The 23,087-nt window shown below is 39.8% G+C and overlaps 2 protein-coding genes and 1 pseudogene across 2 annotated transcripts; 2 read left to right on the top strand and 1 right to left on the bottom strand.

The window, feature by feature from the left end:
• The first annotated feature begins 1,928 nt into the window (after nucleotides 1–1,928).
• On the top strand, nucleotides 1,929–11,947 carry LOC103717791 (annotated as a pseudogene).
• A 597-nt stretch (nucleotides 11,948–12,544) lies between these two features.
• Nucleotides 12,545–14,188, bottom strand: LOC103717790. Its single transcript, XM_008806305.3, has 2 exons — nucleotides 13,404–14,188; nucleotides 12,545–13,277 (listed from the first exon to the last, which is right to left on the bottom strand). Exons 1-2 carry the CDS (start codon nucleotides 14,023–14,025, stop codon nucleotides 13,195–13,197), a joined length of 705 nt encoding a protein of 234 aa, XP_008804527.1. The 5' UTR covers nucleotides 14,026–14,188; the 3' UTR covers nucleotides 12,545–13,194.
• A 2,918-nt stretch (nucleotides 14,189–17,106) lies between these two features.
• Nucleotides 17,107–22,981, top strand: LOC103717806 (protein FATTY ACID EXPORT 2, chloroplastic-like). Its single transcript, XM_008806334.4, has 3 exons — nucleotides 17,107–17,609; nucleotides 22,274–22,408; nucleotides 22,521–22,981. The coding sequence occupies exons 1-3, from the start codon at nucleotides 17,138–17,140 to the stop codon at nucleotides 22,661–22,663; spliced, it is 750 nt and encodes a 249-aa protein (XP_008804556.2). The 5' UTR covers nucleotides 17,107–17,137; the 3' UTR covers nucleotides 22,664–22,981.
• Nucleotides 22,982–23,087: the final 106 nt, after the last annotated feature.

The following is a 23,087-nucleotide window of genomic DNA, read 5'->3' on the forward strand; positions in this document are numbered from 1 at the left end:
GCTCGATAGCATGCTCGATCGTACTTCTTATTGAGCCTTGGATCCTAAACCCATTATGCCTCGCTGATGGATCTAGATGATTGAAAATTTCAGAAACTAGTTCAACCATGAATTCAATCATCTATTCGCATTATCAACAAATAAAAACAACTAGCTAGTGAGAGGTAGGTAGAGTCGAAGCAGCCTTTATTGTGGGGGAATTAAGATGGGACCTCGTTGGTAGGCGAAGTTGGGACCATGCATGCAAGTCCAAAGACCCAACCTCCTTGCATCTTCACCACTTCAGCAGGACCCATACATACCCCTTTTGAACGGCCAACCAGAAAAACTATGTTTCTTTCTTTGCCTTTTTGGGTTCGCCAGTCAGGCCAACTGTCATCATCCAAGTTCCAAAGAAATCCATCCCTTTTGCTCTTCTTCCTCTTCTGTAAAAGTTGAACTCCTGAGAAAAGGAGCAGTTGCATGCGTTCTTCCGTCCATCAAAGTGGAGAGGAAGTTGATCAATTATGAGGGGTAAAGATGGCCTTTAACTCTTTTTTTTTTTTTTTTTGGGCTTTTGGGAGGGGGGAGGGGGGGGGGGGGGGGGGGGGACGTTAGGAGAACCTCCCTGTGGAGGTTCTCCTACGTCCCCTCCCTGTGTAGCAACTCCACGCTGGCCTCTCTCCCACCGGGCATATCCGATATAGGTACCAAAGCACCCACCTCGCGCCACTTGGTACCAGCGACCAGTAGCATATTCAGACTCCGTGTACGGCGTAGGGCATCCGATCTCCGAAGATGACCATTAACTTGCTGGGTTAATTTGATGATGATAATAATAAATAAATAAAAACAAGAGAGCCAGGCCTCATGCCTGAAGCGGGGGTAGAGAATCCCACAACAAACCAATAAATAGTTATATTCTTAGTAGGTAACTATTTATTTAAGATTTTTTTCATGAATATCTTTTAAAAATTTAAATTTGTGTAAATATTCTTTTAAAATTTATATTTATTTTGTACCTTATAAAATACTGTTTTTGTATAAATACTGCTAATATAACGATTTTTTAATAAAAACTATATTTATTTTAATTAAAATAAAATAAAATTTTGAAATTATTTTTTATCTTCTACTAGGATCGCTAATTTTTAATAACATTAGATAGTGTGGGTACATATGTAAAAATAAAAATAAAAAATAAAATAGTAAAATAAGTATTTTATAAGGATACATATGTAAATATCAATTTTGAAAGAATATTGTATATAAAATTCGATATTTAGAGAGTATTTATGTAATTTTTTTTATCGCCCTGTTAGTATGTAGCATAGAGCAACCGACACGCGATGCGGTTATTACTCTGTTAAAAGGCAAAATTATCTTCTTCTCTATGGTTGTTTTTTTTTTGCTAACAAAGAATCGTTTTAGTACAATGAATGAGACATCAAACATGGGAGCCCTTGCTGCTAAAGGTACTGCCGATCTCTGGTTAGAACTTGTACCTGGTTATGTCCGGTTTCATTGAACAGTGACCGGATCATATTTCTGATAAAGTTTGATATTTATTCAGGGATAAATGCAAGATAAGTGCTTCATGGCTTATTTTATTCCCATCGTAGTCTTTGTATAATCTCTTCTTCAATCCTAGAAGCAAAAATGAAGTGTCCTATAGAAACCTTTGGATACTAAGGTATCCGACCTCTTACTTTCGTAGTTCTAGTTCTGAATCCCTAAATTGACTCTCACTATTTATTTTATTCCCAAGCTAGACCTTAATGAAATACCCAAAAAAAGTATGATGATTTTGGGGTTATGAGGATATTTTGGTCATCTTACATCCACCGGGGTATTTCGATGCCGCTTTCGTGAAGCGGGGAATAAAGGCAGTCTTTGGCTTCGGAGATCCCAAAACCACGAGAAAGATATCCTGCTACAGTGGAGAGAGAGAGAGAGAGAGGAGAGAGAGAGAGATCTAGATAGGGGTTGAGGGTGCCGTGACCCGTCGGTCAGGCCTCTTTCACACACCGCCTTCTCCTCCGCCACTCACACTTCGCCGTCTCCACCCCTCCCCACTTATTTTTATATTCGGCGTCTGTCCTCTTCTTTGGACTTTGGAGCTCCACCGGTGGAACAACCGAGAGAAAGACCCGTTTTATTCCCGCCCCCCTCCCCCCTTCGCTCTTATCCCAGTGACTTGGCAGTGGCGCCAGGCCAAGTCTACTGGCTGTATTTTCTTGGAATAAGAGAGGGATTATTTATAATCCCTACAGTCGTTGGCTTATGGAGTAGAAGTAGAAGGAGAGAGAGGAGGGGAGAGAGAGAGAGAGAGAGAGAGAGGAGTGTGGAAGAAGAGATGCTGTGCCTGAAAGCGGAGGCGCTGGGGCATGAAATGTATGCTTCCCATGGCGTCGTACTCCCAGTGAATCTGTAAGCCATGGAGTTCCGCCCGCCTCGGATCCCTCTCCACCCACCGTTCCTTTTCTTTTGTATCTTTTGCTTGTTCTATTTTGCTGATTGGAATTCTCTGGTGTCTGTTCTCCTTGGTGTTGGCTCTGAATTCCCCTTTTGCTTCGCTGTTGTGCAAATTTGTGGGGTGGGCGCCACCGCAGGGGAAGTTCCATTCAGAAGGTGATGCGCAGGCGGGGTAGGAGAGCTGGCGGTGGATCCCGCGCCTCCGATCTGTCGTCTTCGCCCTCCGGCGATGGCTTCCGCTAGCTGCTCTGGTCCAGAGGTCGGCGTTCTATCTATCTCTCTTGCTCGATTTGTAAGAAATTTTTGTCACTTATTTTAACCAATGGGATGTTTGTGTTTTTTGAATCTTGTTACCGGATAATTGCATATAATTATTTGTGTTTGTTGATTGTTAAAGGAGGAAGGAAAGGGGTTGTTGAGTAGACAGGTCATGTTAATCATGTCAATGCCAATTTTGTCCCACTGGATCATGTCACGCAATTTTCGGTATATGGAAAACAAAATTCTCTATTTCTCGACCCATGGGAGCCTGATTTCTGTTGATTTTTTGTCAGGATGATAAGAGCGATGACAGTGGAGGGGGAAGCGAGAAGAGTGCCAAGATGTGCTGCTACAGGTCTCAGCTTGAGCAAGAAGTAAGCGTGCTGTTCTTAATCGTCCATTTCCATAAGAACTAGAAGAAAATCTTCTTATATATTTGAATGATACTGTCGTTGTCATGAATTGTCAAGTGGGAAGGGAGCTAGGAGGGTAAAAGTCGCATCGTCGATACTTATATTAAAGTCTTTGCATTGGTAAAGTTGACTGGGTAATCTCTTCGATAATATAGCGGGCGCTGTTGTAGGAGTATCCTATGAAGTGGGTCAACTCAGCATATTTAATCTGGTATTAGATATTTAGGACAATTGAGTTTTGATATCCATCCACCAGACTAGTTTAATATTAGATCCAGCTTTTATGTCTGTGGAGAACCTGCAGGCTTAGCTCGTAGTTTGATTCTATGGTGCTGCTAGAATCAAGTTATTCATTTTTTGATAAATCATTTCCAACTGGTTAAAGAAGACAGAGCGAGTGCTGGTTATTCTAGTGACTGGACCTGTGAAGTAATCAGTTGAATTAAAATATGCCATTTTGGCCTGAGTTCATAATTTTGCACAAACCAGTCTCTTGCCTGCGAGATCTGCTCTGTCCGTGAGTTTCATCTTTCATTGGGCAAACTGAAATGAAAACCTTGGGATTATTCAGTTTAAAATTTCTGGCATGTCCGGAAGAACCTGGACAAATGATTATTTTAAGGACTGAAGTGTGCCTATCATACTTGTAACTGATACATCTACTGAGCAAGATGATGCCAAATGTTCCCTCTCTTTCCAATTATCCACATTTGTCGATATTTGTTAATGTAATGGAATCAGGCTTCGCACATGCATTCACCATGAATGGTTTTGTATCTGTTAAGATGCCCTTTCTTGCCTTTTCTGTCTGCCAAACTGGAAATTATCCCAAAACTTAAAGATTCGAAGAATAACAATGATTGAACTTGTTGTTGGCCCCTGGATAATTTGTCTTCTCTTTGAATTGCTAGATTTGAATAATAGTTGTTCCTAGTGGATTTCCATTGCCAGTCAGTCTAATGTATAATTGATTTACTTATGTGGCTTGTCGGGCAATGAATTTTGCTTATTTAAGTTTCTACGGTCCTTTAACGATAACAAGTGGTCATTTACCTTAAAGCTCCAGGAGCTTGTGATCAACTTCGTGTGCTGTTAGAAATGAATTAATTTGGAATGCAGGATGTGGCTTCTGAGAGTCATCCAACCTGCAGCACCTTTCTTACAGAAATCAGTTCATGATACAGGTGTAAATTGCTGAGATTGGGACCTCATCCTGTGTTTCCTGTAATAAATATACTGAATATAATTTTATTAATTAATTCATAGCGGTATTAGTTTAAGATCAAGATTATATATAGTCCAGGGTCAAGCATGTTTTCAGTTCCTACATTATGGTATATAAGTCCTTCTCCTTTTACTTGCGTTGCGCTATCTGGTCCCTGTTTTCCATTCTACTTTTCATAAAAGATTAAAGACAAAAGCAGTCACTAACATCACTTTGCAGGTTCAAAAATTGCAGAAGCAGCTTCAAGAAGAGATTGATCTGCATGTGGCTTTGGCAAATGCTGTAGCACATAATGCTGCTCCTTTATTGAACTCTCCGTCCAAGCTTCCAGATAAGGTAAGTTTTCTATGTTGGACCTACTTTATTTTTTGTTTTTCAGGTATTAATTTTTTATTAAATTTTAGAAACAAGTATTTATCGATAAACATTTGTTTAGGCTCAAGAGCTTCTGGCCAACATTGCTGCACTGGAGATCACAGTTTCAAAACTTGAAGAGGAGTTGGTTGCCTTGCATATTCGTCTTATCATGAGAGAAACGAGAGGCGCCTTGCTGAAACCCAACTAGAATGTTTACCATCACTATCACTAGAACAAACTTGTTCAAGTTCTGGTCATACATGGGAGGAGGTATATAGTAGTCTTTCAGTCTTTGCTTTACATATCTTCTGCAGGTGTCATCCAGATCTTCCTGGGTCTGGTTGCTGATGATTAATTGATGTCCTGCTCAGCATATTGCTTCCTTGAGAGTTTCGAAGTTTGGTGGGAGTCAGAAATCTCATTCACCGCAACAAGATATATTATCTGGCCATGGAGGTCAACAGTTAATCCCAGTCAGCAGACTGTCAGGGAAATACCCCGAGGAAGAGGTCTGCTTCTTTTATATTATCTTTTGTTGATTGTATCTAAGACCTAGTTGCTTTGTCTCATACTGGTGGTGACTGAAAACTTATGATGTACCATCCAGGTGTTTTTTCATGATAACATTGCAATAGTTTAGTAAACATTATTCTAATATGTTCTCTTCCATTAAAACAAAACTAAAACAAAATTGTAATATGCAAACTGGAAGTTGACTTGTTTTAATTATACAGATAATGGCATCATGCAGTAGGAGTAAGGAAGGGAAAGAAAACAATGGTTCTCTTCAACCGTCTGATGCAATGGATCTTCAACTGTCTGATGCAATGGATGCAAAGAAGAAAATTGTAAAGAAGACCCATTTGCCGAACCCAAATCAGCTTTCAGAAGATATGGTGCGATGCATGAGAAATATTTTTCTCTGTCTATCTGAGTCATCAAACATCCCTTTGTATGCTTCTTCGGAGTGTTTGCCTTCTCCATCTTCACCAGTTGGGCACCTATCCCGTTCTTCATTGACATCTTTCTCAGATTCATCCTTAATGCCCTCAGTTTTACGAAGTCCTTCAGCTGAGTTACAGCGCAATTATGAAGTAATGGATCAGGCAAATATGTTTGATCCTTACAGAGTTAATGGCAAGGTGAATTGGAGAAATATTGGAAGTTATGGCCTGGCAGCTGAAGTGTCATGGATGTCTGTTGGAAAGAGACAGCTAGAATATGCTGCTGAGGCTCTCAAAAAGTTCAGGTTAGATGTTTTATTTCTAGTGAAAGTTGATATAAATTCATGCTACTCTCATTGATTGGACAAGGGTTCTAATGGCCCACCTGGTTCCTTTGATATATATTTCATGGTTTTTTTTACTTGGAAACATGTTATATGATGATGAAATATCCATTGATAGGTTTCCAGCAACAAGTCTCTGAAAGATCTCTCGTGGAAAGAACCTTAACAAAGTTTGCTTTTTATGTGGTGCATGTGGGATTATATTTACAGATTCTGTTTGTTTTTATGTGGGACAATTCTTTACATCTTTTTTTAAAGCTCAAATTGAGGTCAATTCTTTACATCACCTATAACCCATATGAGTCTCCTGATAATAGTAGCACATGATTTTGAATAGGACGACCTTTGAATAAGATCTGAAGAACAATTCTGGCTTTTATTGCACATGACAAACTATTCTAAATTAGTTATTTACCAATTATTCTTGATTGGGTTTTTTTTTAGAACTCTTGATGTGCTTATTTCTGGAACCTGTTGCCTCTAAAGCCTTTTCCTGTTCATAATATCTTCATCTATATATATGCTAAATTCTTACTACCCAATATCCCAAGTCATAAATGACAATTGGTTTTCCATTTGCATGAGGGAACTTTATCAAGGTCCATTGCTATGTTGTGGTCATTTGGTGCTTGCTGAATTGTATCTCCAATTTGTGTACCTAGAACTGCACAGATTGTGGATATTAAGCTTTGCATTGCAATTGCATATAATAAGGTCTTTCTTACTCTATTAATAACCTGCAAAATTAAGCTCCTCCCACCAATTAGTTTTGTTTCATCATCTATGCTTTGCCTTCTCATTAGTATTTTTTGCATTCCGTTGACATGTCCAATTATGGCGTGTCAGGTAATCGATAACAGATGCACAGAATGAGTCAATCCTGGTATCAGTGGAATATGAACAGATATCAGTATATCATGATATTAATGGAGTTGACATCTTTGAATGTTCTCATATATCTGTAGTAGTCTCATGATGCCCATTGGAGATATCTGTCAGTAGCAACACCTAATTTATCTCATGACATCCAAGAAACAATTATATTTTAGCCAACCTTTTTATACAAAAGGAGTTTAAATGGCTAGTTGGGCCATTAAGCATCTGAGTTAAGAGAACTTTACTTGAGGAAAGAGCTTGACAGCTTGTATATGCAAGTAATTGGAAAAAACATAGCTTCTAACAGTTACTTACAATGAGGGAAGAGAAGAAAAGGAAAAAATTTCAAGATGCAGATAAAAAGGGGAGTGAGGAGAAAACAGAATGGCGAGAAGGTTTCCCAGTCAAGAGGTTCGTGGTCTAGGTTGATTTCAGGTTTGTGGTTGTCAACAATTGCTCCAACTTGTTACCCTTGTTCCCACTACCTTGGATCCCCTCCTATTGCCTGCAAAAATGCAACGCACCAATGTGTTATGCAACCTAGCGACTAGTTCACGAGCTAACCTAATATCTAAAAATTGAATGGACTATTGACTAGACACTGCTCTTCTATAAACAGGGATGCTGGTCATTTAACAGTTGTTTATAATTTTGCATGTATACTTTCTGTGGTTCAGTAAAACCATGCATATATTTTCTTTTTGAATTTTTGAGTTGAAGTTGTAGTTGACTATTAAGCTTTCTGAGTTAACAAATGTCATATAAGGTGAAATAAGGTGAGGGGAAGTTCATTTTTTGGTTAAAAGAGTATGTATAATTGAGAAAAGATTACAAAGACATGTAATATATGGGAAAAGTTTAACACCAATTAGAAAGATTCATAAATTATTCTATGAGTTCATAAGGAACATGCAAGTTCAATTTAGACTGTTTTTTCTAGTAGAAGTTCCAAGAATCACAGAAGCAAGTTGAGATTAGTAAGCTGCAATTTATTTTTGTAAATTTAATATTTTTTGGAGTTATGAATGAAATTAATTTTAAGAAAATAATGACATAGGAATGGGAGACTAATGGAAAAAAAGCAATTTCATTTTGAATTAAGATCCGACTTTCAAATCTAGTTCTTCTTTCACTGCTAGCAATTTTTTTCACTCAAGACCTACCTCTGTTTGGCATATCTTAAATTAAAGTATCTTGGTCACAATTCTGAGATGGCTCATCATGCAATTCCACAATGATATTTTGTATATCTTCGGATGCCATGCTATCTTGTGTTGTCTGCCAGTGTTAGGTAATCATTTATTTTTAGAATCGCACATCAACATACTCTTTTTTATTTTCATTTTTTGGGTATGTGCAGTTTTTTGGGTCGATGGAAGTGTTGCTAATCTTAAATTTATTTGGAGACTGCCTTACATAGTTCATGAAGAAGCATGTCTGCAATAATGTTTGCAATAAATTCTTACATCCTTGTTTATTATGGCTATGCTGCTTGCAGATTTTTTGTGGAGCAATTAGCCGAAGTGAACCCAGTTCGTTTGAGTCACAATGAGAAACTGGCATTTTGGATCAACCTTTATAATGCCTTGATAATGCATGTATGTTTAATACCAGCAATCTCTACCTTCCACTGTTATAAAGTTTGATTTGGTGCAAGTTGTTATTAAGGTAAAGAAGAAACATGTTGCTACTTTAGACTATGTCAGTAATGGTTTTGAGTACCAACCTGTACTGGCCAGTATGGAGCATATCATATTGACCCAGTATGGTACCAATATAGTATGGGGCCTCAATATGCCCCTGTATTGGCACATGATACAAGTGCTGGCAACTGCAATAGTGTATGTTGTGTCAGTAGGTGGGCATCCTACTATACTGACCCATACTGGTCTACCATTATGGGATCTGATACCACAACTTATAATATTGATGTAAATAGTGACACAGAATTTGATACGACTCCTTTTCAACGAGCAACCAATATGAAGATTTTGTCTTCCTGGTAGTTTGCCGCTTAATATTCGTTCAAAATCCTTCAACAAAATCTGTTTTCCTGAATTTGGTTTACTCGTTTAATGTGCTCAGTATGCTTATTTGACAGACAAACTTTTCATTTATATATGGTTCTGTCCTTGAGCACGTCTTCCTGAGATACTGTTTCTGTTTTCATTTTTGGAGCTGAAACATTTTCCGAGAATGGGAAATATGACTTTGGAAGGGAGCGGCAAAACTAAATTTACAAGAACTACCCAAAAGAATGAGATTTGGTCAATTTTTTCAAGCTTTTGGTTTTATAAAATCTGCATATAATCTCGTCTAAATCTTCTAAAGCTTGTTGTTGCTGTCTGCAATAAAGGTTAGAATACTGTTACTTTCGCACCAGAACCTAGTTCTTTGGTGCAGATATGATAGCAAACAGAATTTTCAGTAGGTTTGTTTTAGTAGATATAAGACAAAAAATAAAAAGAACAAGGAGAGATTCCTAGAAGAAAGATCCAGCCTGAAATATAGCTAAGTGTAAAGTTTAAAGTTGCTCTTTTATGTTTTGTCTGCTTAGTCATTGTGGTCTCTTGTCATGAATGTTTTGTGTACTCTTCATTTTTTAGATCCCTCTGATAAGAATTTTTTTCCCTTCTGTTTATTGTCTATATGATAAATTTGTTCGGATGATACTGATTCCAGGTGTTGGATATTTGCTTAAGAATTCCAACTGACATATTTTCAGGAATACTGACCACTTGACATATGAAAATGCTCTATTCTTTGGCATCTGTCTCTATGTGTGTAAACCAAAGGAAATGTAGTGTATGGGAAAATGGCCACTAATGCAAGCAATCTGAGATGGCAATGTTTCTTTTATCTCACCATTTAAATTGAAATAGAACCTTGTGCAATTTTTATGAAACCTCTGTGAAGCTTATTCATCCTTTTGTTTGATTATATCTGAGTGGTTATTGTTCAGCAAACTTGCTCTTCCTTTTAATAAGTCTGTAAATATCATTTGCATTGGATGCCAATGTGACGTTACACCAACATATGGTGGCTCTGCTCAACAGTAGAAGTTGCATATCATTATTTTTGGCAACACCATATGCATACCATGCACTTGTCTATCATTTATGGCTGGTCAGTATAAGTCAATACCACTCTCATTTGTTTTTATGAAGCTGTTGAATGGCCTTGATCCTATTTCTTCATTGATTGCTTTCAAGGACATGTACAAACACTAATGTTGTTCAAAATCTGTCAGGCATATTTAGCATATGGAGTTCCTAGAAGCGACATCAAGCTTTTTTCTCTAATGCAGAAGGTTTGAATTATTGACTTTCAACTCTTTTGGCAATCTAGTTTGCAGAATATATTGACACAAAGGCGTGATGGCTGCAGGTATCTTACACGATAGGTAGCCAGTCGTTTAGTGCAGCTGACATTGAATTTGTCATTTTAAAGATGAAACCTCCAGTGTATCGTCCACAACTAGTATGTGTTGTCTCTTTAAATTGTTCGGTCCTTTTCCTTTCTACTAGCGTAGTTGTTACTTAATGAACGTCAGTTTCAGGCTTTGATTTTGGCTCTTCATAAATCGAAAACTTCTGAGGAGCACAGGAAGTATTCCATTAACAGCCCTGAGCCTCTGGCAGTATTTGCCCTTAGTTGTGGGATGTATTCTTCGCCTGCAGTAAGTTGATTAGATTTTAACTTCAGTGTTTCCTTATAGGGATAACTTAATATCCAAACTTCAGGATGTTGGACTTCTTTTCTTTCGGGAATTAATATTTTCTTTTGTCAATATTTGCTTTGAATTCCTAACTGTGCATGAGAGGAAACGATACCTGGAATATAGAAAAATTTGACTTCATGATTCTGTTCTCGAACTTTTAGCTCTGTGGGGCTTTGAGATGAAGATGAGGGCAATAATTAGTCAGTTGAGTTAGTAGGTCTTCTGAGCAAAAGATCTTCTGGTGGCTTATGAAGATCTGGGAGTAGGACATTCTGAAACAGGGTTAATATTACCCGGTCAGGGTCTCTAAAATGATTTTACTGTTTGTAATGCTTGACTCTTGCCAAAATGGGCTACACCAGTGATATTGTCCTTCTGAATTGATGTTCTTTTAGAAGTCCTTTGAGCTAGTCAGCATGTTCGATTAAGTTATGGTTTTTCCTCTTTAAAGTTGAATGAATGATCTCAATCTATTTCAAATGCAGGTAAGAATCTTCACAGCTGACAATGTTCATGCAGAACTTCAAGAGTCAATGAGGGACTATATCCGGGCATCCATAGGCTTAAGTGATAAAGGGAAGCTTCTAGTGCCAAAGTTACTGCACTGTTTTGCAAAGGGTGTTGTGGAGGATTCTCTGCTGATAGACTGGATATGTCGCTACCTTACCCCTGACCAAGTCACTGTTGTTCGGGATTCTGCATCACAGTGGAAACAGAGACTCCTCGGCGTTCGGAGTTTTAGCCTCATCCCATTTGATTCTAGGTTTCGGTACCTTTTCTTGCCTGAAAGCAAAAGCTTCCAGAGCTCTTCCAAAGGTGGGTCTGTTTGAGCTGGATTTTGAAATGGCCAAGATCTGGAATCTGAGGAATTAGATTACAAATTGGCAAGGATACTCTCGTCCATTGAAGGTACATACTAAGGTTTCTATGAATAGTCATTCTCATGCTGACACGCATGAATAGATGCTGGAAGCTGGGAGAAGAGCAATATGTTACGGTGATGCGGCTGATGAGAATTCCCCTCCTTGTAAATAGGTTGTAAATTCTAGGTGTGCAAGAATTACAGAAGGCAACTCCTGTGTTTAGCCATGCGATATTCCAATGCTAAAAATAATAATCAGCTAAGCTACCGGAGGTATGGATACTTTGCTGGAAGAGTTTCTGCACAAGCAATTTGATTCAATATACTTCAGTCCATGAACAGACTCTAGCCTTCACGTAGCTTTCTTGTTGCTCGTATACATCTGTACTTAACAATTGACACTTGGTATTTGTTGTAAAATAATTAACTTGGGGAACCTCTGCATCCAATAAAAAGGTTAATAAAGATTTATCATGTGAAATATCTCTGTCAACTCTTGCATTAGAAAGAGAGATGATTGCTGTTTTTTACCCTCTTTTAATTAGTAAATTGCATGTTGTTACTTTCATCATTTTTTTTTGAGTTGTGAAATAGTATCATAAGACCACCTTCCATGTTAGAAACCAAGGATTTTTCCTATTGCAGGCACCAAGGGGAGGTCTTGTTGCTGTTTTAGGTTTATCATATTACATAATGGTTAGTCTGGAAATCAAGTTTCTGGTCTTAGCGCTATCTTTTTTTCTGGTAGCGAGAAGCCTCCAATCCCAGCTTATTCTGCCGGAAATTTTCAAACAGGCCCTTAATCTATTGTTTTCACATTTTTAATCTCTTTGATGGCCCTGGCTATTAGTAGGCTGGTTCATAAGGGTGTTTGTGATGACCATTATCAATAGTTTGATGCTTGTGATGGAATGAGATGCCCAAGACATGCATTCTATACTGTTGTATAACAGCAAAAAATATCTAAATAAGCGCACAAAATAAATCACAAAAAATTGTGATTGTGATTGCCGAAATACAGAGCAAACAGTAATGTGTAAACTGAACAAGGCAATAAGTTGAAAAAAAATATATATAGCAAATTGTGACATATAAGATTAAGAATGTAAGCTGCATTAATTCTAAGAAATAAGTTCAGTAACATTTAGAATAAGCAAGAAAAATAACAGCCCAAGAACGTTTTGTCCCCCCCAATCAAATCAAATGTTAGCTTGTTCGTACCTCCCGTCCTCTTCCCCATTATTCTGCTGCGCTGGACCACAATGACCTTGATTTGACTGCCTGGTAGAGACAACAACACCACCTCCTCCTACGCCACCTCTCTCTCTCTCTCCTTCCCCTCCCTTTCTTATACCCAATCGTACATTAATCTTTCCTTGGTGCAGTGACAATGGCCTAGTGGGCGGCCTCTACGAGTGGCTCTCCCTGCAGTCATTCCCCTCGTTCTCCTCCTGCCAGGAAGACTTGTGGCCGGTGGGCAGAGAGAGTAGAAGAAAGAAGAAGAAACACGACAAAGTAGAACAAAGAAGAAGAAACACGAAGTAAATGTAGTTGAGACTAGAGAGTAGAGAGCAAGCAGAAGTGGTAAGAGGGCGAAGAAGAAGAAGAAGAAGTCATGCTATGTACAATAGCTGGTTCGCGTTATGAGGTCAAACAAAACGGTCCTGCCTCTCCTTTCTCCTCCTCAGCTCCTCCCCCCCTCTCCTCAGGAAGAGCAAGTCGTATTTGTTTGGAAGCTCATGAGCTGGATTGCCTCACGGAACAAGCCACGGCCTGTGCCCAGTGCCTCAGCCTCGTCTTCACATGCTGAGGATTGTCTCCTGTTCCATTGCACCAAAATAATGAGACACTTTCAGCAAAAAAAAAAATAATGAGACACAAACTCGAAACGAGAACTAATACTTGATAAATATTTGGTGAAGAAGGAAAGGATTAAAATACAGTACCTGGGTTGCAGATCTTCCAGGACTCGCTGGGGGAAGAATGCGAGTGCTGGTGGGGCTCGAGGGGGCTGCTCGGGCTCAGGCTGCCGCAGACCGTCGACGCCGAGGAGGTGGCAGCTGTGGGAGTGGACGCAGGGCTCGGCGAGGACCGGAGCCTGGGGTCGGAGAGCTGGCGGTTGACGGCGAAGTAGAGGTCGAGAGCTGGCAGCGTGTCGCAAAGATCGTGACCTCCATCTTCTTCATTGAACCCGAAGCCGAGCTCGATAGAGCCCATCAGCTCGTCCCAGTCCTCGTCCGTGAGGCTTCTCACCCTGGAGCCCAGCCTGCTCAGCCTCCCACCGCCGCAGTTGATGGGGGACGACTCCCCGTCCACCATCTGCCTCCGGTGCAGGATCTGCCGCCTTCGCTTCTCCCACTTGGCCTCCCTCGTCGTCTCCCGCATCGACAGCTGCTTCGTCAGCAGCCTCTTCCGCCCGCCGACGCCAGCGACGCCTCTCGCTTTTTCCCACGTCGGCGGGGGCTCCTCGGTCACAGCCACTTCGTCCTCCTCCACCTCGCTCTCCGACGACGACGAGATGATCCCGCGCTCCCTCATGTTGTTCTTCGCCGTCTTTTTTTCCTCCATCCTCCTTCGGTAGGGGAAGAATGAATGGCTGGAGAGGCGGGAACGGCAGCGAGTCCTAGCTAGCCCGCTCTGCCCCTCCGCTTCAGAGGAACATGCAGCGGGGGACCGCGCGCGACGACGACGGCCGCCGCGCGAGAGGAGGACTTCTGGGTTGGAGAAAGAGGACTTAGGGGAGGGGGGTGGGGGCGAAGGGGAAGGAATGGTTTTCTTGATGGAAGGAGGAGGATGGGGTGGGGGTGGGAGGCTAATAAAAGAGAAGGTGGCGTCCGTTACTCCGGGCTGCAATGCCCACCGCTCCTTAGCTTCGACGACACCAACTGTACTTGCAGCGTGACGTGACACGCCAACTATATTAAGAGGGTGGGGGAAGAGGCTGGGAACTAATATTAGGGTGATGGAAGCGGAAGGACACAACGGAAATGATGGGATTCTCCGGAGAATTTGGCTCACTCGGGCTTCTCTCCTTTTTCTCACTCTAAATTTGGATTAAGGATGCTCAACTAATACCAAATCACACCAACACCCAGGGGTTAGCGCTTGTTCAGGGTGTTTTCCTGATTGGCTATTTTCAGGGTTTTCAGATCACTCTAAATAGCTTAGACATGCCAAACTCATCTGGTTTTCCCAATGCTAAACAAATCTTGGGTGAATATTATCTTGTGTTCTCAGCCACCGTTATCAGTTGGATCCGAGAGGTCCAAGGGGTAACGGCTGTGGCCACCCATTGCTCCAGAACATTTGGACTATGGTGAGGGATGGAGGGGCTTTTCAAGCTGAACATGCATACCGCGAAGCCAATGGAGCTGCGGATTGGGTGGCTGCTTATGCAGTCTGTCACTTTGGCAGTACCCTGAGGGCTGAAGATGGGGAGTTGCCTCTGGCACTCCGAAGTATCCTATTTTTTGACTTTATTGGATGTATCCGTACTTATCAGATATGATCTACCCGTCCTAGCAAAAATAAAAAAAAAAATTATCTTGTCTAAGTATATTTGCTGTTGCATGCTTTACAAACTCTTATCAAATACATAACTTTTCCTTTTTCTTAACTTTGTTAATTGTTATAGTCTATTTACACAGTTCTTCCTCCATGGGTGGAAAATAAAAGCTTTGGGCTAAGCATCAGCAAAGGATATGCACAGTTCTTCCTCTATGGTGATCAACTAATGTTGTCAAAATACAATGTAGTAGGTTTCTCTTAAAATATGTTACCTAAACTTTATTGATTTTGGAAAATAATGCTGTTCACACTTTGAGTACTATATATTTGGTTAACCAATAACATTTTGCTAATTCAGGCAGCACAAAGTATCCTTGGAAGAAGAGGAACATTCTCAATTTAAGCCCTATCAAGTTTTCTAGTCATATAAAATATAATACTTTATTTCTTTAAATGAATGATTATTCAGCTAACGAGGAGAGAGTTAGAAGAAGAAAGCCAGTCAATACATATGAAGGCATGCTGTATATTTCGATTTCAGAAGACAATACTTTTTAATCTTGCTAATTACGTCTCTAAGATTCTTAGCACCGAGACCAAGAAATAAATATTCCAATCTTTAAAGGCTTTAAGCAATAGAAACGGTATCTAGCTCACATGGAAAAGTTCTTTTCTTTGTTTGTGCTTTTGAAGAAAGCTCACATGGCAAATTAGATTACAATTCCGAAATTTCAGATTTGTGCTCTGGTTTAAGTCCTCGTCATGATCAACTCAGATGGAAATTTTAGATTTCCATGCACTTGCGACTGTGGATTCGGAAGCTTACCGTGCATTTAGTGAAAGAATTTCTTTTGTCTCCACACTTTCTCAGCAGGGAGTGGAAGACATGAAAGCCATAGAAATTGTGACATAGTTTTCCCAGTATTGCTAAACAATAATTAAATTATTAGTTAATATGAAATGAATCTTCATTAAAATATTTATTAGCCTTCTCTAATTTGAATTCGATTTGGTGACAACAACCAACAATCAGAAATCCCATCGTTTATACTGAAATGAATCTTCATGATTACATTTATGAAACCTGCTCTAATTTGAACTTGATTTGTGAAGGACAACCAATTCAAAAAAAAAAAAAAAAAAAAAAAAAGTATAACAGCATCTTACACACGACAGGTGTGGGTGCAGCCAACAAAATTATATAAAAAAAAGTTAGCAAAAAAAAAGGAGCAAACACGTAGTTCTCTCAGAAAAAACCTCCGGAGTGATGAGCCGCGTAGGAGGTAACCCAGTCAGTAGCACTGTTTGTTTTCCAGCAGACATGACTGGCCCAAATTGAGTCATACTCTCTCAAGAGTCTGTACATGTCGTAAAACAACATCATCCCACTAGCATTGCTGCGCCAACCCTGAATCCACTTGATTATTCTAGCCGAGTTTTTCTCGAGGAAGATGTGGTCTGCATTCAAAACAAACCTCGCATAGGTGATGTTCTTCCATGCGGCTCTAAACCAACACTAAAGACATAAGTATCGAAGATCCGTTTTTCCTCGGCCGCCATCAGTCTAGCGTAGATAACCGATTCATAATTACAAACCTATCGTTCCAAAAGAACAAACACGTCAATCAACCGTTAACAACCATGGGCCTGGGAGATGGATTTTTGACACCTCTATTGTTGGTGCGGAGCTGCGAGCGACATGGAAGGGTATCTCCTTTGCGAGGAGCGTTTTGTGTGCGAAGTACATCTACCTAGAGGGTGACTCGGCCTCTGTGATTAAGGGGGTCCGTGCATGAGATTCTGAGTCGGATGGGCAGGTCTTGCTCCTTGACAGACGATGGATGGCTGAGGAGTGTGGCTCCTTTAGGGCCACTCATGTTTACCGGAAGATTAATATAGCAGCCGACTAGATAGCCTCCTACGTGGCATATTACTCGGAGGGTTTTCTTTGGGTGAACCAGGCAGATGCTTCCTTTTAGTTTAGTCAGCATCTCCCGTCTGATCCGAATAGTGGTACTTATATACGTATGGTGTGAGGAGCTGTGTACCAAAAAAAAAAAAAAAAAAAAACAGCCATGGGCCTAAGCGGCCCAGAAGGAGGTAAGATCACCACCGGTCATTTGACTCAGGCTCTTCTAAAAACGTTCCATGGGGGCGAGAGAAAAGCTTCAAGATGGCTTTCACCGCTGTCATTTCTACGCCCTACCACTCCCAGTCCTCTCTCCTCCTCCGCCCCTCCCCCTCTCTCACCTCCAAGTCCAAGCCCTTCTTCTCCCCTCTTCTTCCCTCCGCCGCCCTCCGACCCACTGACCTTGGCATCGTCGGCAGCTTCCCGGTCCCTACACTAGCTGCCGATCGCTCCAAAAGAGGCTGCTTCGTCACTGCTGTCGCCGACTCCGAGGCCGCGCCGCCCGCGATCGCCGTCGATCCGGTGGCCGTGGAAGTCGAAGTAGAAGGGGGAGGCGGCGACGGCAGTGGTGGTGGTGAGGGTTCCGGCGGAGGCGGAGGCGGAGGCGGAGGTGGTGGTGACGATAGCGGGGGAGATCCCGAGGATAGCGAAGGGGGATCGGACAAGGATAAGAAGGAGATGAACGGGATGTCCATGTCTCAGAAGCTGACGCTGGGTTATGCTGCCCTCGTCGGAGGTGATCCCATTCCCATTCACCACTCCATTTGAATGTCTTCCCATTTATGTCTTTTGCCCTCTTGATTAATATTGGGTTTTGGTTTTAATTTCCTCCCCGCGGTATGCTAATTTTGTGATCTGAATTGAAATTAGAAAGGTGGAGATGATAGCCTACTGATTAGTTAGTGATTTTGTATTTGTTCTGTGTTAATATATTTGTTGAATCTAGGCCTTTCATTTTCAAGATTTGAATAATGTTGCATAGGAGCTATTTATGTTTTTTGGCAAAACTGGAATCAATGGTAATCTCAATAAGGTATCTTTGAATGCACGGCCACTGTATTTTTGTGCTATCTTCAGTAGATGTTGGTGGCATGCGATTCCCAAAATAAGAATCTGTTGAATGAATTGATGTTGGGTTTGGAGGAATTGAAATAGGCTCTTTCGGTTCATTACAATTGAAACAGTCTTTGAAAGAGAATTCTCTCTGTTGTAGACATGTGTCACAATAGCTTACTATGATCTGCTCTTTGAAAAGGTCTGATTGTTTGCAATAGTAATATAGTCTGTTGGTTGGCGTTGCTAGCGTGTCATGTCCGAAAATCGAACTTTTTGGTTTTTATCTTTCTCTGTATCACCGATCCTCTGTTAAAGGAGGAGTGATATTGGCTTCAGAGGTACTCTCAGATGGAACTTCCATAAATGGGATTTGTGATGTATAGATTGTAGTGTCCCAGAATAAGTTCCAGTTTCTAAAATGCTCTGTTTGATTTAAGGGGATTATCAGAAAACTGGGTTTGATTATGTTTTGTTTGACATGGGAGTCATGATTTTGGAAACAATCAAGAAAGATACAAATTTAGTGGAAGTTAGGGCTCTCGGTGTGCGAGATTGTGTGCATGTGCACATGCATGGATGTGTATGCATGTGTTTGTTTATGTGGTATATAATGATACATGCTAGGACAATGATCACGCTAGCCTGATACATGCTCATGCTTCTTCATGATATAAAATATGCATCTTCTTGATGATGCTTAAAGAATGTTTCATGTTATACGTCATGGTACAAAACGCAGCAATACCACCTTATTATGGCTCATTTGTCCGAGCTATATTATTTTCCAAACTTCACTTACGTTTTCATATGTAATTATAGCAATATATGTTTTTCAAATGTAATTATAGCAATATATGTTTTAGCATTTTTACCTTTGAAGTTACAGCTTGCATGTATATCCTCCAAACATGCTATCATATACCAGAGAAAGTGAAAATGAGGGAATATTGGGGTTGAAAATGGAGTAAAAGAGAGGAATAACTCTATTATAGCTTTTTCCCCTGAATAAGCTTATCCAGGTTTGATCGAATAAGTGAGTAAAAAGTTTTTTAGAAATTTCACAAGTGCCCCTAAAGCAACATCCTTGTTTCAGAATAAATTGTGGTGTTTGGTGGGAGAAAACAAAATGTATCAGGGAAAGGTGGGTCTGTCATGGGTAAATCCACTTTGTCCCACAAGTAAACACACCCTTAAAGACCTATATCTTTCCCAATTACCTTCCGGGGACACCATCCTCTCCTCTTCCAATGAGGAAGAGGAGGGGGGAGGGTGGGGGAGGGGTCTTAGGGACAACTAAGGATATCGCAAACAGGATAAAACGAGGAAGAAAAGGGAGACAAGCTGGTGGGTTGGGGGAAGTACATGGGTAAGTTTACCATTTAACTTCAGGTTCTATCTGATTTCTGTTACAAGCAAAGAGAGCAATTTAGAGCATGCAAGGGTTTGAGGACAAGGGCATAGGCCACTGATCCTTTTCATGTTGAGAGTGATGGTTGTGCTTATTTTGCTAGGCAAGAGAAAACAATCGAGAGGATTTGAGGGTTCAAGGAAGAGGGAGTAGATAGCTCATCCTCACCATGTTGTGAATGTACCATGCATTTCGTTTTTCTCCTCTGCTCAAGCTTTGCATGCGCTTTTGAGGCCAAGCAATGACATTAAAAGGTGTAGGTTTTTGCCCCTTTTAACCATCTTGTGCAAATGTAACATAAAAAGGGTGTTATCTTTCACAAATCTTTTATTAAACTGATCGTAGATAGGTTACATAACCTTAAGCAGAGATGGTAGGGGGTGTAGTGTGATGGTAGGGGCATAAGTGCACCTTTCTGGGTTTTTCAGGTGTGAGTGCAATTTAGAAATTAAGTACACTGAGAGCCACATGTAGAAGGGTAGATATGCGATACCTCTTTTTATTCATATCTATAAATTAATGAACATAGCCACATCTTGTGGTAATCTTTATTGAGGTTTTAGTAAATCGAACTCGGAGTCAAGTGTCACATTAATAAGCAAAAGTAACACTGCTGATTTCTATGCAACATAATGGGCGGCATTATAGAAAAACTTAATTCGTAATTATACATGTTCAGCCCAAATAGCCTAGCAAGTTTTTGGACAATGAAGCCTCTATTATTTGAAAATTTATATCTGAGAGAGGAGGTTAAACCTGTTGTCCATTCTCGATCATCATGCTCTATACTTCAAATATCTACAGAATCTTTTCATGTGAGACCATTTATGAGCATTCTGGTGTGGCTTTTACCAGAAAACTATTTTCAATGCAAGACTGCTACAGGTTTTCGAGAGACCTGGTTTATGTTCCTCTGATCTGGATTACCTTCTTGCCTATGAAATGAGATTAAATGATATAGTTAGTCTTGCACTTAATGTGGTTCTGCTATGGGGATATGAAAATAAGGGATGACCAGGCATCTTAAGGTTAAAGTTCTTGCATATACAATGGTGAGGTTGTCTGTCATGCATCAATAATTGGAAATTTATTATACATATAAAAGTTAAAAGTAAATTACAATTTGGTTATTTTGTTAGTACAATTGTCAAAAAGGATAAGTCAAGGTTGGAGTTGCTGAAAGCATTTAGGAGTCCAATACCTAACCAAAATTTTAAACATTGGGAGATTTAAGTTGATTAGAGAATACCCATGAGTAAGCTTATCAAGTCAGCTGGCAGTCCCAAAAAAAATGTTTGGTTCACATTGAATTTTGCTCTTGAAATCTCGTTGGGTTAGCCCACTTGACAAGATACCATACCTATTTCAATCTAAGCTGGCCTATAGATAATTTATATAAAGAATATATGCTTTGCACATTTTTTTGGGAGAAATATGCATTGCACATATTGTATGGAGTGTTTTTCATGTAAACTTCACCCCATAAAACAATTGGAATACAAGTATATAAATGTTTTGACCAGGTCGTGTGGGGCCTGATCAGGCCTATTGCAGTTCAAGTCAGGTACCGGTCACTTGGGACTGTGCTGCCACATCAACTGGCACTTCCTATTTGCATCTCAAGTATTGATAACTATGGGGGTTTTCCACTACAATAAAATAAACCTGGGAAGGTGATCCATGGACACACAAATTTTGTTCATGATAACCTTTGACAGTGCGGCTGAGACTCATACAGTTCCATGGCATATGAAAGAACTGGTTTGATTTTCTGAAAGCTAGGCTAAAGACAATCCTCTTACATGTCTAATGCGGTGCAGCATGGACACACATACAAGAATAAGATTCATACATGTATCCAAATATCTGACTCTCGGCAAGAGGTAAAAAGAGAGATACGAGCATAAATAGGATATTATATAAATTTAACTAAATTATATATTGAAACATTATCTGTTTAAACATTAAAAAGAAGATGTTAAAAAGATATTGTTTGTTAAGATCTTTCGGTATATATGTTATTCATTCCAATTTTGCAATTAACTCAAGTATGTTAGCAAAATAATATTTTGCGAAGTTATTTTGATATTTAAATCCTTAACAAATCTAAAAAAAAAAAAGCTACTCACTCCTAATATAAATTTAGAGGATCAAAATCATTGTTAGAAGACTTCAACTCAATCATTATAGGAGTAGTTCAATTCTCTTTCAGTCTAAAGTTAGTACTAAAAAACTTCATAAATATCTAAGTATCTGATACATATCTGGCTCGGATACTTATCCGATACGGATTTTTGGAGCTGGATGTGAGTGTCAAGGTAACACCGGTCTACTATTTTTGTATTTGGCTCATTGTTCCCCTAGTAATGTCAAACTTTGCAATATTTTATGATCTACCATTTGTTTGAACATGGTCTGGCACTACACTGATCGAACTTGTTCTTGACGTGCAGTTTCCATTTTTATTTTTTTCAGAATTAGTTTTTGTTATTAAATAGATTTTGAAATAGGAATGAATCTGAAGGAGTTGTCAATAATTTGACCATTGTCGAATCAAGGGACTATTGTTAAATGTATTAGGTTTGAATAGAAATATGCTGTTTAGGATGAAGACAATCCAGTGAATCCACTATATAGTGCCAAAACACTGTGTATAGATAATAGATTTGTGTTAAGCATCGCGATAAACTTTACCAACAATGTTTCAATCATTTTGCTTCTCTTTCATTTCTTTTAATTAACTTTTTTTAATTCTAATTTTGTAGTTTTGGTCTTTTTCTGTCCTTTTTGCTATATTATGGCAATTTGATAGATGCCATATAAGTTGGATTGCAGCAGTAACCTTGTCGAATTATTCTTGTTATTATTGCATGTCATACAAGTCTAGAACACTCTCGTGTCTCAAGCTTAAACTTTTTGTTTTTGAATGATATAAGTGGGTGGAGTAATGGGATATGTCAAGAGTGGGAGCCAGAAGTCATTAGCTGCTGGAGGGATATCAGCCAGTCTACTGTATTATGTGTACACGCAACTTCCAGTAAGACCAGCTTTTGCATCATCATTGGGGCTAGGTAGGAGATGGATTCCGTCAGACTCTTCAACTGCAATTCTAAGTTTATGAAGTTTGGCCATTTCCCCCCTTTCCCTCCCAAGTCATCGGCTTTACTGTTTCAAACATTTCAGGTATATCAGCAGCACTGCTGGCCGTGATGGGTTCTCGCTTCAAGAAGTCTGGGAAGATATTTCCTGCAGGTGTTGTATCTCTTGTGTCTTTAGTCATGGTTGGTGGCTATTTTCACGGAATCCTGCGCGGCACACATGCATGATACCTGCGGTCACTGGACTTTGGTTCTGATGCTTCTTGTTTCGGAGTGTCCTTTTAGCACTCTTCATCTGATAACCAATACCCTGTTGTCCTTTTCGTCCATCTTGTGATAGCTAAGTCTGCTGTTAAAAACAGTTTATGGTTTGGAACGAGTAGGTGCTCTTCATGACCCAGCTGTTAATCTTGTAGTTGGCTACTTTTATGTTTCCAAAAAAATTGTAGGAAAAAGGTGTTTGCTTGTATTCCTGTTGCTTACATGTAACTGCTTAAAAACAGTTTTATGGTTTGTTGCTTTTTTTATCTTAGCTGCAATTGCATCTGTGCTTAGATTTCCTGGTTTATGCAGCATTTCAGTGGAGAAGGAAAATTCATGCATGGGCATATTTCTGCCATTTCTTTTACATCTTCAATTTGATTCATATCTT

Source organism: Phoenix dactylifera, unplaced genomic scaffold (assembly GCF_009389715.1).
Source record: "Phoenix dactylifera cultivar Barhee BC4 unplaced genomic scaffold, palm_55x_up_171113_PBpolish2nd_filt_p 000085F, whole genome shotgun sequence".
NCBI lineage: Eukaryota > Viridiplantae > Streptophyta > Magnoliopsida > Arecales > Arecaceae > Phoenix > Phoenix dactylifera.

Bases quoted from the DNA above. Each gene is read 5' to 3' on its own strand.
- LOC103717790 (XM_008806305.3), bottom strand. From the start codon at position 14,025: ATGGAGGAAAAAAAGACGGCGAAGAACAACATGAGGGAGCGCGGGATC. The intron at 13,278-13,403 runs GTACTGTATTTT...GCAATGGAACAG, and splicing joins CTGGAAGATCTGCAACCCAG to GAGACAATCCTCAGCATGTG.
- LOC103717806 (XM_008806334.4), top strand. From the start codon at position 17,138: ATGGCTTTCACCGCTGTCATTTCTACGCCCTACCACTCCCAGTCCTCT. The intron at 17,610-22,273 runs GTGATCCCATTC...GAATGATATAAG, and splicing joins TTATGCTGCCCTCGTCGGAG to TGGGTGGAGTAATGGGATAT. The intron at 22,409-22,520 runs GTAGGAGATGGA...CAAACATTTCAG, and splicing joins TGCATCATCATTGGGGCTAG to GTATATCAGCAGCACTGCTG.